Source organism: Sinohyriopsis cumingii, chromosome 2 (genome assembly GCF_028554795.1).
Source record: "Sinohyriopsis cumingii isolate HCF-2022 chromosome 2, ASM2855479v2, whole genome shotgun sequence".
Classification (NCBI taxonomy): domain Eukaryota; kingdom Metazoa; phylum Mollusca; class Bivalvia; order Unionida; family Unionidae; genus Sinohyriopsis; species Sinohyriopsis cumingii.
Genome location: NC_142962.1, coordinates 33,556,773 through 33,569,806, shown reverse-complemented (window position 1 = coordinate 33,569,806; position 13,034 = coordinate 33,556,773). Strand labels below are relative to the sequence as shown.

At 36.2% G+C, this 13,034-nt stretch overlaps 1 protein-coding gene across 1 annotated transcript in view; it reads left to right on the top strand.

The window, feature by feature from the left end:
- LOC149804596 (rab3 GTPase-activating protein non-catalytic subunit-like) overlaps window positions 1-13,034 on the top strand; it is a 127,998-nt gene that overhangs the window by 84,565 nt on the left and 30,399 nt on the right. Inside the window, exons 25-28 of the mRNA XM_089942055.1 lie at window positions 549-615; window positions 8,323-8,393; window positions 8,818-8,853; window positions 11,498-11,572. Coding sequence (XP_089798181.1) covers window positions 549-615; window positions 8,323-8,393; window positions 8,818-8,853; window positions 11,498-11,572 — 249 coding nt within the window. The remainder of the gene's footprint in view (window positions 1-548; window positions 616-8,322; window positions 8,394-8,817; window positions 8,854-11,497; window positions 11,573-13,034) is intronic.

The following is a 13,034-nucleotide window of genomic DNA, read 5'->3' as shown; positions in this document are numbered from 1 at the left end:
TATATGTACCTGCTATAATTAGGTTGTTTTCTTTAGATATTAACACATTTTAAAAACAGCCATCCCTTGGAGGAACTTGTAAAGACCCATTAGATTATCAAACCATGCATTATCAGCCACAATACTTTACTTATGAAATTCTTAGTAAAGTTTTAACCATATGCAAAAAGTCTGTCTAAAAACTTTTAACTTTGTGTTATTAGTGATACATTTGTAATGCTTGAGATCTCAATTTTTAACAATTTGTTTTTACCTATTTTGGTTTGAAATTCTTAAAAACAAATCTTAATATGCTGCAGTCCTTGTCTAATTATTGTAACATTTTTGTTTTGTATCTCTTTCAATGAGAACCCATTGGTCATAATTATAATTACAATTATCATTATTTTCAAGTAATTGAAAACTTAAATTTGTTCAAAATGTTTCACTGGCTTAAATTTGGTCATCATTCCAGTTGTTTTGATCACATATAAACCCTCTTAAATCCACAGAAATTACCCAAGAAATTTCTAACCAAAATTTTCAGAGAATACTTGATTACTTTTTAGGAGGTTGACTGTTTGAAGACCTCTTTGGACTTCTTAAAACTTGTCCAGAATGCTGTTTTGAGACATGGTATGTATTTCAAAATGATGATCACTTTCTTTTTTGTCATTGAGTAGTTCTTGGATAATCAAGGGTGATCTTTTTAGTTATTCTTGTGGCCCATTAAATTTTACTTTTAATGGCAGAAATGCTATACCTGCTACAGTTGTTTTGCTATCTCATTTCCTGGTGCAAGCCCTCATTCCAAAGTGAATTCCCTCCAATTAATAATTGGAAATTGGAGGTCTGAGAACAAGTGCTATTGTTATTTATGTCCATTTAAATATTACACTTCTGTGAATTTTCTGTATCTGTATGCAGATTTTTAATTTGAAGGTTTTAGTAAACTCACTGGCAAAGCAGTGTTTCTTGGTATCTTATAGCCTGCACTAGTAACTTCTGTTAGGATACATATTATGAACCCCAAATTACACATTCATTCTTCCTGCATGGCATGCACTATGTATGCCAGCACAGATGGATGTACTTTCAGTGCCTTATGGTCGGATGAGGTGTGGGACCTTGCTGAAACCTGCTGCTCCTTTAAGATGTGGGAAAAGGTAACTGGTTCCTTCTCTTATTCACTGGATGACTCCCTCATTTTCCAGAATGGGTCATTGTCATTTCCAGGGTGAGTGAAGTTGCCAGCTCACATATAAGGAAAGTGATTGGGTCAACACCCCTCCTTTACCTATGATCCCATTCAACCACTATGGGATTTAGAGACTCCAACCACTGATAGTGAGTCAGCAATGTCTTCTTTCTCACCGTGACTCCATGGAAGAATTTTTCATGGTTTCACAAGTCCCCATTGCCAAGGCGATGGTCTGTCTCCTCTTCTGCCCTTTGGCACCTGGTTTCTACCTCCATTTATAGGGTCCCCTTCCTCCATTTGGCCCCTCAAACCTCTCACACTGGCCCCGGTTCTTCCGAAGTGGGGATTCATAACTCAGGTGTTGCAGGTTCAACACCCACCCAGGGCAGACTGTACCATAGATTCTTATGCCAACCCTTGTATTGTTGCCTCGTTCAAAAAAATGTCTCTGACCACTGTACAGAGAATATTAGACGGCTGTTTTTAAGGCATCAAACACATATTCTTAATGTTAATGGCACTCTCGGCTGATTTGTTTTCACCTTTACAGGGATTCAACCTTGGATACATAAACAATCTTAAAAGTGCACAGTAAGAGCATTTTGGGGGAAGCACCTTTTGATTTGAAGATATTTTTCAAGAGCCAGCTCCCCATAGTGGTGTCCCAAGACCTAACGGGTCAGCAACACCAGGGAAGGAGTAGTACAGGTGGTGACAAAACAGCTATAGACGAGGATTTTATTCCATTATCTTTCTGGTTTCAAAAGAAAGGAGAAAGTTTCAACTTATTATTGATCTTTAGCCATTGAACAAGTTTCTTCAGGAGGAACATTTCAGGATGGAGACAACTGCCTCAGTCAGGAATGCCATATGGTTGAATGACTAGACAGTCTCCATATGGTTGAATGACTAGACAGACTCCATATGGTTGAATGACTGGACAGTCTCCATATGGTTGAATGACTGGACAGTCTCCATATGGTTGAATGACTGGACAGTCTCCATATGGTTGAATGACTAGACAGTCTCCATATGGTTGAATGACTAGACAGACTCCATATGGTTGAATGACTGGACAGTCTCCATATGGTTAAATGACTAGACAGTCTCCGAAGAACTTCAAGATATCTAAATCACAACCCCATCATTTCTTCCCACAGGATATTATCTTGGTGGTTTTATCTTGGTCAGTACTTCCTTTCATCCTAGTATTTTACCTAGAGCCTTTACCAAGGTGATAGATGTAATGGCAACTTTCTAGAGGTCCTTTGATCTACGTCTTTCACCAAGGGACTCTTGACATGGCAGCTAGCTTAATTTCTCAAGGAATTCTTCATATGCAGCCTCTGCACTTCTTGCTTCTGGCAGCTTGAAAACCTCATGATGACTCTCTGTCTGCTCTGATCCCCATTGGAACCAGATTTCATCACCATCTGAGTTGATGGTGAAATCCCAGTAAGTTTCAGACTGGAGTTCCAATTCATGTCCTGAAAGCACACTTCTTCCTATATACCAATGCCTCGCATTCAGGCTGTGATTCTGTCTTTGAGCCAGAGGCAGTAGTCCTGCAAGGCTTGTGGTTCTGGGCATAATCTTCCCATCATATCAACAACCTAAATGGTGGCTGTTTTTCTAGCACTAAAGTGGTTCATCAACTCCATAAAACATTTCTGCATCATGATACAACACGTCAGTCATAGCATACCTCATATGTCAGAGCATGAGGTCATGCAAAGAATCTTCCCTTCATACCAACAACCTAAATATAGGCTGTATTTCTAGCACTATAGTGGTGCACCAACCACATGAGACAATACTGCTTCATTGGTTGCTACAGACAACACATTAGTCATAGTGTACCTCAGAGGTCAAGACCCCTTCTTTCAGCCTGGAAATCTCAAACCTTCTTCACTGGGCAGCTTGTTTAGAGATCACTTTTAGAGGCAGCCATATGCTGGCATTTAGCCTGTCCAGACAGCGACAAGCAGTCCTTATGGAATGGTCTCTGCACCAGTCAGAAACAAGAGATTTTCTCGACTTCAGGAAAAGTCAGTTGTAAATTCATTTATAGTGAGTTTGAAAAGTGAGCATCCATATCATGTCTTTACATTTTCCAAATGGGCATGGGCAGTGAACACCTTCAGTCTGAAGTGGAGTCAACTGTTCACTTTCCCAATCAAGACCTCTACATTATATCATGGTTCAGCCTGAAAGCCCTATCCCCCGCTCCGTGGTCCCAGGGTTGTGATTCATTGATTTATTTAGCCAGTTAGCAGATGCCTTCAGAGAACTGACACAGAGGGAGATGTGCTGTTAAAGCAATAACAGACAACAACAATCCACAGATTCTTCACTTTCGTGAATGGCTCATATCAAATGATCTGTCCACTAAGATATGGCTCATATCAAATGATCTGTCCACTAAGATATGGCACATATCAAATGATCTGTCCACTAAGATAATTTTTCCAGTATGGTTGTTAAGTGCATCACCCAGGCTAGAAGGCTAGAAGGCAATAAATTTAGATGGCTTATTATGCCAAGTGGGAAATATTCTGTAATTGGGTCAGTCCGAAATGCATTGATCTTATAATAATCCCATCATTATATGCAGTTGCGGGGGAAAAACTGCTAATTATCCACCATTAAGGGCCATAGAGCAGCCCTCTCCAGTACTGTTAAGTTCACTTTGGGCTTCACTGTTGGGTTGGACCACATTTTTGAGGAATGATCAAGTACTTTGAGCTTCAAAGCAGTGGCGTCGCTAAGGGGTGCGGGGGGTGCGGACCACACCGGGTGACACCATCTCAGAGGGGTGACACCAAAATGAAAAATTGAAAATTTTACAGAGCACACACTGCTCGGTTTAGTTGGATTTCATAAGCGGATAACCGATCATAGTTAAATACATGACTAGCAGGCACAGCAGTGGCGTCGCTAGGGGGATGCAGGGGGTGCGGACTGCACTGGGTGACACCATCAGAGGGGGTGACACCAAAATGACATTACTAAGGATTCTGTATGGTCTGTTATGGAAAGAGGACCATGGGGGTGACACCATGAGCTACCGCACTGGGTGACACCAACCCGAGTGACACCACTGCTTCAAAGGCTAGTCTGTTGCTCTTTAATACCTAGATGGAACCTTTAATGTGTTGTTTGGTTGTTACCTATACCTCCTTATTAACCATGGAGTGAAGCTTCCTTCAAAAACCATACCTTAAAACAGTTTGGTTCTCTCCCTAGTGGCAGTAACATAAAAGTTGCATTTAGCTGTCTCACTGCACCTCCTTGTTTTACCTGTCACTCATAGTGAAAGCACTGACACATTCTACCTACAATCAGTGTCACTCGTAGTGAAAGCATTGACGCATTCTACCTACAATCAGTGTCACTCATAGTGAAAGCATTGACACATTCTGCCTACAATCATTGTCACTCATAGTGAAAGCATTGACACATTAGGTCCCAATGTGTCAGCCTAGCAAGTTGTGAAGCCATCCTCCAGTAAGCAGTAGACCACTTGACTGTCAGCAAATGATAGGTTCACATTGACATGTTACCTTGTGGTCATCAGCTTCACACTGTTAGTAACGTAATGATACCAGGTAATGTATTACTGCTATTAAAAGATAGTATGGTGTCAGGGGTGGGTTGAACTAATTTGAATTATGGAATATATGGAATACATTCTTTCTAGTGTTACAAATTTTCCTCCTCCCGCCTTCTTTGATGTCCTTTCTTTCTTGGTCCATGTCAAGAAAAGGACAATGGTCTGAATGATTAAAGTAACTAAATCGTTAGACTGGGATTATGTTGTGTTTGTTCTTAGACCTCCAATTACTTATTGGAGGAGGGAATACAACTTGGACCTGGGATTAGTGCCAGGAACAGAGATAAGAAAATAATAAAAATGGGTAAATATTACATAATTAAAAATTGTAACCCCCACCCCACCCTCAGATTGTTGTTTCTGCTGTGTTAGCAGGGTCATATAGTGTTAGTCGTGTCTATCTGTACTATACATATGTTCTGAAATACTTATGTATGCAACTACTATTGCATTTTTACATGGACTGAGTTGAAATTTGACAGACATTTGGTGAACCTGTTCAAATCCATTTGTTCTCATGCTCTAAGGAGTGTTTTCAGAGTTATGCCCCTTTTATGGCATATCCTAATTCCTTTGTGTGCAGTTAGTTCCATAGCTTTGACAAATTGCATGAAACTTGGTAGAATTTATTTTCATTGGAGAAATATTTTCATTGGCGAAGCATGTGTATTCATTTTTCATGCTCTCATTTGGCGTTATATGATAGGTCTTGTGTGTGTAATTAGTCACATAAGTATTGATAAATAGCACTGAAATGTGGCAGTCGATATTGGCATCCAGATGAATCTGTGCATTATAGTTTTTCTTTATGCTCTGATGCGGTTTCTTTTGCAGAGTTATATCCCATTTTGGTGTCAGATGTATTTAGCATGTACAATAATCCTTGCTTAGGCAAACGAGTCCCACATCCTTTGCCCTGAAGACAGCAGACATCAGGTGAACATGTATATGTTGTATATTTTAACTCACCTGGATGTAAGGCTAAGTGAGCTTATTGTATGGCTCACTCGGTCATGTGTTGTCTATTGTTCATCGTGCTTTGTCTGTCTGCCAACAGTTGCTTGTTGTCACTCTGGAGACCAAATTTCTGATCTGATTGGGATCAAACTTGGAATGCATGCTTTTATCATAAAGATCTTGGATAAATGCAATAATAAGCAAGATTCATGCATTTTAATGAGGTGTCTTTGTATCTAATTGATTGAGCTTGCAAGTCACTCTGGAGACTATATTTCTGGTCTGATTTTGCTCAAACATATATATATATATATATATATATATATATATATATATATATATATATATATATATATATATATATATATATATATATATATATATATATATATATATATTAAGATCTTGGATGGTTAATGGTATATAATAATGAATAAAATTCATGAGGTAATCTTGCCTCATATTGACTACTTTTAATGCTCTGGAAGCTAAATTTTCATCATATTTGGAAATTTTGCTTACATCATCAAGATTTATACGAGTTTCATAATGGGTGAGATGTGTGCATATAAATGAGGTGAACTTGCATCTGTTTGGCTTAGGTTATTATCTCTCAGAAAACCATATTTCAGATCTGATTTAAAGTATGAGCTTATGTTATCAAGATCTTGGATAATGATTCAGATCAGTGCAAATTATTAAGATAATCTTACATTTGATTGGCTGACCTTTTAAACTCTGGAGGCCAAATTTCTGATCCAGTTTTGTTCAGACAGGGAATATATCCTTATATCATTAAGGTCTTTGACAGGTTCATAAATGAGCAAGATGCACACATATTAATGAAGTGATCATGCATCTGAGGTATCATTTCATATAATTAAGATCTTAGGCAGGTTCAGTAATGAGTGAGAGCCACACATTATCTGGATGGGTTCAGTAATGACTGAGAACCACACATTATTTGGGTGAGTTCAATAATGAGTGAGAGTCACATATATTTGGATGGGGTGAGTAATGAATGAGAGACGCACACACTATTTTGGTGGTTCATTAATGAGTGAGAGCCACATATATTATTTGGATAGATTCAGTAATGAGTGAGCCACACCTATTATTTAGGTGGGTCCAGTAATGAGTGAAATCCACAATATTTGGTAGGTTTTGGAATGAGAACCACACATTATTTGGGTGGGTTCAGTAATGAGTGAGAGACATATTATTTGGGTGGATTCATTAATGAGTGAGAGCCACACATAGTATTTAGGTGGTTCATTAATGAGCAAGAGCCACATATATTCCTCATCCATCAAACTTAAGTACCAAAGTCCATCAGACTTAAGTACCAAAGTCCATCAAACTTAAGTACCAAAGTGCATCAAATTTAAGTACCGAGGTGCATCAAACTTAAGTACTAAAAGTCCATCAAACTTAAGTACCAAAGTCCATCAAACTTAAATACCAAAGTCCATCAAACTTAAGTACCAAAGTCCATCAAACTTAAGGACCAAATTCCATCAAACTTAAGTACTGAAGTCCACCAAACTCAGATACCAAAGTCCATCAAACTTAAGTACTAAAATGAATCAAACTTAAGTACTAAAGTGAATAAAACTTAATTACTAAAGTCCATCAAACTGAAGTACTAATGTCCATCAAACTTAAGTACTGAAGTCCATCAAACGTAAGTACCAGAGTCCATCAAACTTAAATACTAAAGTCCATCAAATTTAAGTATTAAAGTCCATCAAACTTAAGTACTAAAGTTCATCAAACTTAAGTATCAAAGTCCATCAAACTTAAGTACTAAAGTCCATCAAACTTAAGTAATGAAGTCCTCAAACTTAAGTACTGAAGTCCATCTAACTTAAGTACAAAGTCCTTCAAACTTAAGTACTGAAGTCCATTAAACTTAAGTACTAAAATCTATCAAACTTAAATATATGGAATCTGAGATGGCTTACTATTCTTTAAAATTGTCTTCTTCTTTTCCTTTGTAATGCAGCTTGTTTCATGCATATAAGAGTATGTCTCGTGTCATTACTTCATTTCGCATGAATGCTTGCATATTAGAACTTTTGCTTATTAAGTGTTAAAAACTAAACTCCTTTCATTAAATTCCAGATAAATTTAAATTGGTTGTTGTGAATAAAAGAAATATGTCACATGCAGTCTCAAATTGACAATTATGCAAGGATATATGAAGAAGGAAAAAAATGTAAATATTTTCTCACATATACCGTATGTACTTACTTATATGTCTAGTCCAACTGCAAACTGCAGAGACCCCAATCTGGTGTGACATAATTCACTGGCATCTCCCAATCTCTGCAGTTAGGAGTAATCAGTAGAAGAAATAACAGAGACCCTGACTGGCTGGTGCATTATGTTATAGCAGATCAGGGTCTATGTTGTTTGCATTTGGACACGGCTTTAAAGCAAGTATGGATGGTACTTTTATATTTATAATTATAATTTCTTACACATATAATATGAAAAGGTGTGCAATTTTAATAGTGGTCATTTTATTTGTTAAATATATATCAAAGTGGATGTTTTGTACTTTATACAGGTGTTGTATTTATGATGTGGCACATGTTTATGTCCAAGAGATTCCAAGCTACAGCTCTGCTAATGGAAAAGGTATATTGAGAAACTTTTGATCTTTATTATCTTGGATGAACAAGATCAAATGCCATATATCAAAGTCTTTTCTACCTTTTTTCTCAGATTGTCTTGACTTGCCACTTCCATTGACATTACCTCAATGAACACTGATACTCATCCATTTCTAATGGTAATCTTGTATGGTATTTATTAGCACACCTATTTCTTAGTGATCTCTCTCTTTACACACCTGAGTTTTATCACACCTGGATCAACAGAACTTAACAAGTTTGAGCAATTGCTACAAAACAGCTCATGACATAAATTTTGTAAACTGCTAGCCATCTGTCAAACTGATCTGTGCATGTTACTTTGCAGCTGACAGTGAAAATTTGCTTTTTTTTTACCTGTATGACCTTTTGTAACTAACTTGATTTCACTTATATCATCTCCTCATTAGGTTGGTAGAGTTCCAAAGGACAGATTATGTCGCAAGGTGAGTATTTAAAATAAATATTTACTGATAAAAGGAACTAAAGCTGTTACAGTGACTCTATTTTAGCATAGACATGTGACTGTAAAACAAAAGTTTTCTTATGTAGAAGTTCCTATTGTGCCATAATTGATTCCTTCTGCTAAACCAGGGGACATGGTATCCGTATTTTCAATCCATAACTTGAATGCCATTTAAGATTAAGGTTGAAGCTTGGTATACTTAAGTATTATCACCAGAAAGAGTGTTTTGTACTAAGTTCCAGGTCATGGTTCTGTATTTTAAGTTTTCAGTCATGATTCCATGTTATAACTTTAGAAACATTTGAAAGAAAGGGATAAAATTGATATATTTGTATATCATATTTTGAAGGCATTTTGCTTATCACAAAATGATGCTCCATCTTCAAGGTCAAGGTCACCATTCAGTTGTTAAAAAATTTCTGTCACTTTATATTTTCTTTATAACTTCAAAGATTAAAGTTACAGATCATTATTTTAAGGTTTCTGCCACACTTTCTGTTTCACTTTAACATTCTAGATAAAGGGATAAAACTTAACATACTTGTACATCATATCTTCAAGGTTAAGGTTGTGAATTATTATTTTTAATTTTCTGACACACTTTCCATCCCACACTACAAATTCTGCAATGTTGTAGATACAGGCATAAAACTTGGTATACTTATTTATCATCACTAGATAGCCTGCTGTGTAGTTTAGTTTTTAATGTCACAGACAGATTTCACCCGCAATCACTTTAGATAAATTAGACACATACCACATTGGGGTCACTATCTTCAAGATAAAAGCCATAAGTTAGTATTTTGAGTTTCTGTTACATTTTTATTTCTCTTCTATAATTTACGTGCTTATGAGCTGCTTGATATAAGTGAACAAAACTTAGATTTATCTGTCATCACTAGAAGAGTTGTTGCATGCCACACAAAGGGTTCTGTCTTCAAGGTAAAAGTCACAGGTCAGTATTGTTCAGTTTTTGTACAAAAGCTTAACGTTAGAGTTACTGACTCAAGGAATAAAACTGACTTCCATATAATTACTTGAGCTTTCTAACATCTCAACTTAGATTTGAAATGTCAAACTCTTTCATCTTTTTTGCAATTGCTAATTTGTGTCAGAAGTTATTATCTATGCCTTAAAAACTTTGTGCCTAATATGTTCTTGGAGTGGCTGATTGTTTATGAACATTTCATGGTCCAAAAATACAAACCTGGATATATGTGAGTTTCAGTGTTCCATGAAAATGACAGTAATGCACTGAGCAGTGAAAGAAATGTTTATAAAAATGTGACCATATTAATTTTGAAATTGTATCAGTTTGGTTTTACAGAGATTCAACAGTTGTGATTAAAGCTTGTAATAAAAATATAAAATCACTGGGTTTTTTTTTTGGGGGGGGGGCGTCATTTGTTTTGGAAGAAATAAATACCATTCTGTTTGAATCTGTTTTGTGTATTCATCCTGATTTCTACTGGGTTTTTTTCATGAGTCAAATTTGTAGCAGGGTATTGTAGCAGTTGGTGGGGGGTATAACTTTTGTAACAAAGTTATAAACTCATTTCCAATCAATGGTGGTTTAAATGTTTCCAAGACATTTTCAACATTGAGGTCAACCTTCCTGGTTTGAGTTATTTGGACATAACAAATCTGGCAGCTATTTTGTGGATTTTATAAACATTCATCATGCAGTACTTGGGAGTGGGCATCCCAAGCTGTACACAGATTTTCTAAAATAAATCTAACTGTGGTCAAATAAAGGATTTTGCAGAATAACTTTAGATTAAGCTCCTTGATCAAACCATTTTGATGGCTTGTACTTTGAGTAATACAGAAATACATTCTGTTTGCATGTTAAACTTAGTGTCTTTAAGTGCCAGTAAAGTGGACTGTTAAAAACATGGCATCTGTATAAAGTACTCTTGTATGTTTATGTTACAAATCAAAAGTCTGTACAAGTTGCAGGACTCAACTTTGGTTCATTATTGTTAACTTAATGGCATGCCACATAACACTGACAGGTTTGTATCTTTAAGAACAGGGTCACTAATCAAATGTACCCATTTCTGCATGTACATGTTATTACTCTAATGCCCTTATGGGGACAGAGCCATGAAACTTTGTTACTTTCTAGTAACTCTTAGAGTGTCAAAGTTAATAATTGGTCATTTTTGTAGACTTCACCATGGTAGGTGGGAGAAAAAACTTCAATGACCTTTTTTCTGAGTGTTTTACACAATATTTTTTTTGTATCAAGATTATGTCAGTTTTTTAAATCCACAACAACGCAGCATAAAAATACTTTGAAACATAAGCAGACAGTTTTGCTTGTATTTATTTAATGCAAAAGTCAGTTACATGCCTGTTTAATCCTGTTTTCAATAAAAATTAGACCTTCCTTTAAAAAGAATTCTATTGGTTGTACATAGTGTTAATTTGATAATAGTATAAACAGAATGTTTAGGATTTTCATTTAGATCTATTGTTGCAGGTCAATACCTTTTCACTAGTATTATAAAGTGAATGGAAGACATTAGGTGATTATTTGATGTATATCACAGGTAAATATTACATATGTTTATATCTACATCATTTATCTATTTTTGGTGTATTGTCCCTATTTATTTCAGGATGTTGGAATCAGTGAGAATAGACTTACAGACTTTGTTGGTCAGGTTGTGGAGTTCCTGCATCTCATGATGGAGGTGAATACATTTTTTCCCCCATTAATGCAAAGATAGTCAAAGATAAGGAAAATAAATTAAGTCACTTTCTTCAAAAACTTTTGCATTTTCTAAGTACTATACCCATATTACAAAAGTGGGTTCGAGTCTCGGATTCGGCTAATGTGGGTATGTGAGAAAGCTTGCCAGTAGCTTCTCATGGGTCGGTGGTTCTTTCCCGGGTTTTCTGGGGTTCTTCCTCCACCATTAATACTGGCCGCCATGTATAGCCAATCGCATGCTGAAAAAATGGCGTTAAACCCAACAACAACAACAAAAGTAGGTCACTGTGACTTCAGTTTCATGCTTCACTGACTTGCATTCAATCTCAGGCACTGTTCATGCCAAAACATCAAACTAGATGATTGTGTGCATCACTGTTAGTACTACACCTTTACAGATATGTGAACTCACAATGATGAAAAACTGTAATTACCAGTTTAAAAATTTGTAGTTGGGACCAAAATTCTTTTCCAAAATGAAATTCTGGAATAAAATCTCTAATTATCCAGTTAAAAACTACAGTTGTATATTTTGGTGTGATCACTAGACTCTTTCATAAGCAAAAATAAGGAAAATTCACTTTGAAATGGTCAGTTTATTTTTTGAATATCTGATATTCATCTTGTACTGAACATTTCTGTACTTTTTTCCATATAGCAGCTGAAAAACACTGAATAATATGTTCTTCAAGAAAGTTACTGAAAAGGCATACTTTCTTAATAAGAGTATTAATGTGCAGTAATAGCAGTGTTTTTTGTGGTTGCTATTGTTTCCTGGATAAAGATACATGAAGGCTGATTGGTTGACACATATTGAAGGAGCCAATCCAGTACAGCATTATGAATGTGGCTGGTGGCCAAGAATAGTTCATGGAACATTTGATTATATGGCTCTGTTTGTGATTGTTCTCACAGTAGTCCAGCTATAGCATTTCAAATGGCATGGAAAATCTATAGCTTGAGATAACAGTCTTGTTAAAATTGATTGAACACACCATCAGTATAGCATGAGTTGAGCCTGTGGCAGGATCGGCACTGAAACCACTTGCTGATTACTTGTGTAAAATGCACAGCATTCAGGCTTCTCTAGAGGTTCATATGTCAGTTACCTAGAGCTAGCTTAACCAGTTCTGATGAATGTGTAATTTGACTTGATTCATAATGTATCAATGAATGAGGTAAACAATTAGCAAAGGTTACAGAAATTTGTATGGGTTTACATTGTGCCCTTACAGTAAAAGAAAGGCATTGTGATTACATGTCATTTTTTTAGTGTCTTGGGTAATGTTTTCACATTTAGCTTATGTATTCATACAGTTATGTCAAAATTCATGAAACTTTGTGAGGAAATGCATTTTGATGAGTACTACAACCTTGTCATCTGTGTAAGTCACCACAGCAGCTTCACCAACTTTAGCACTCACGCCAGAATCATCAAATGA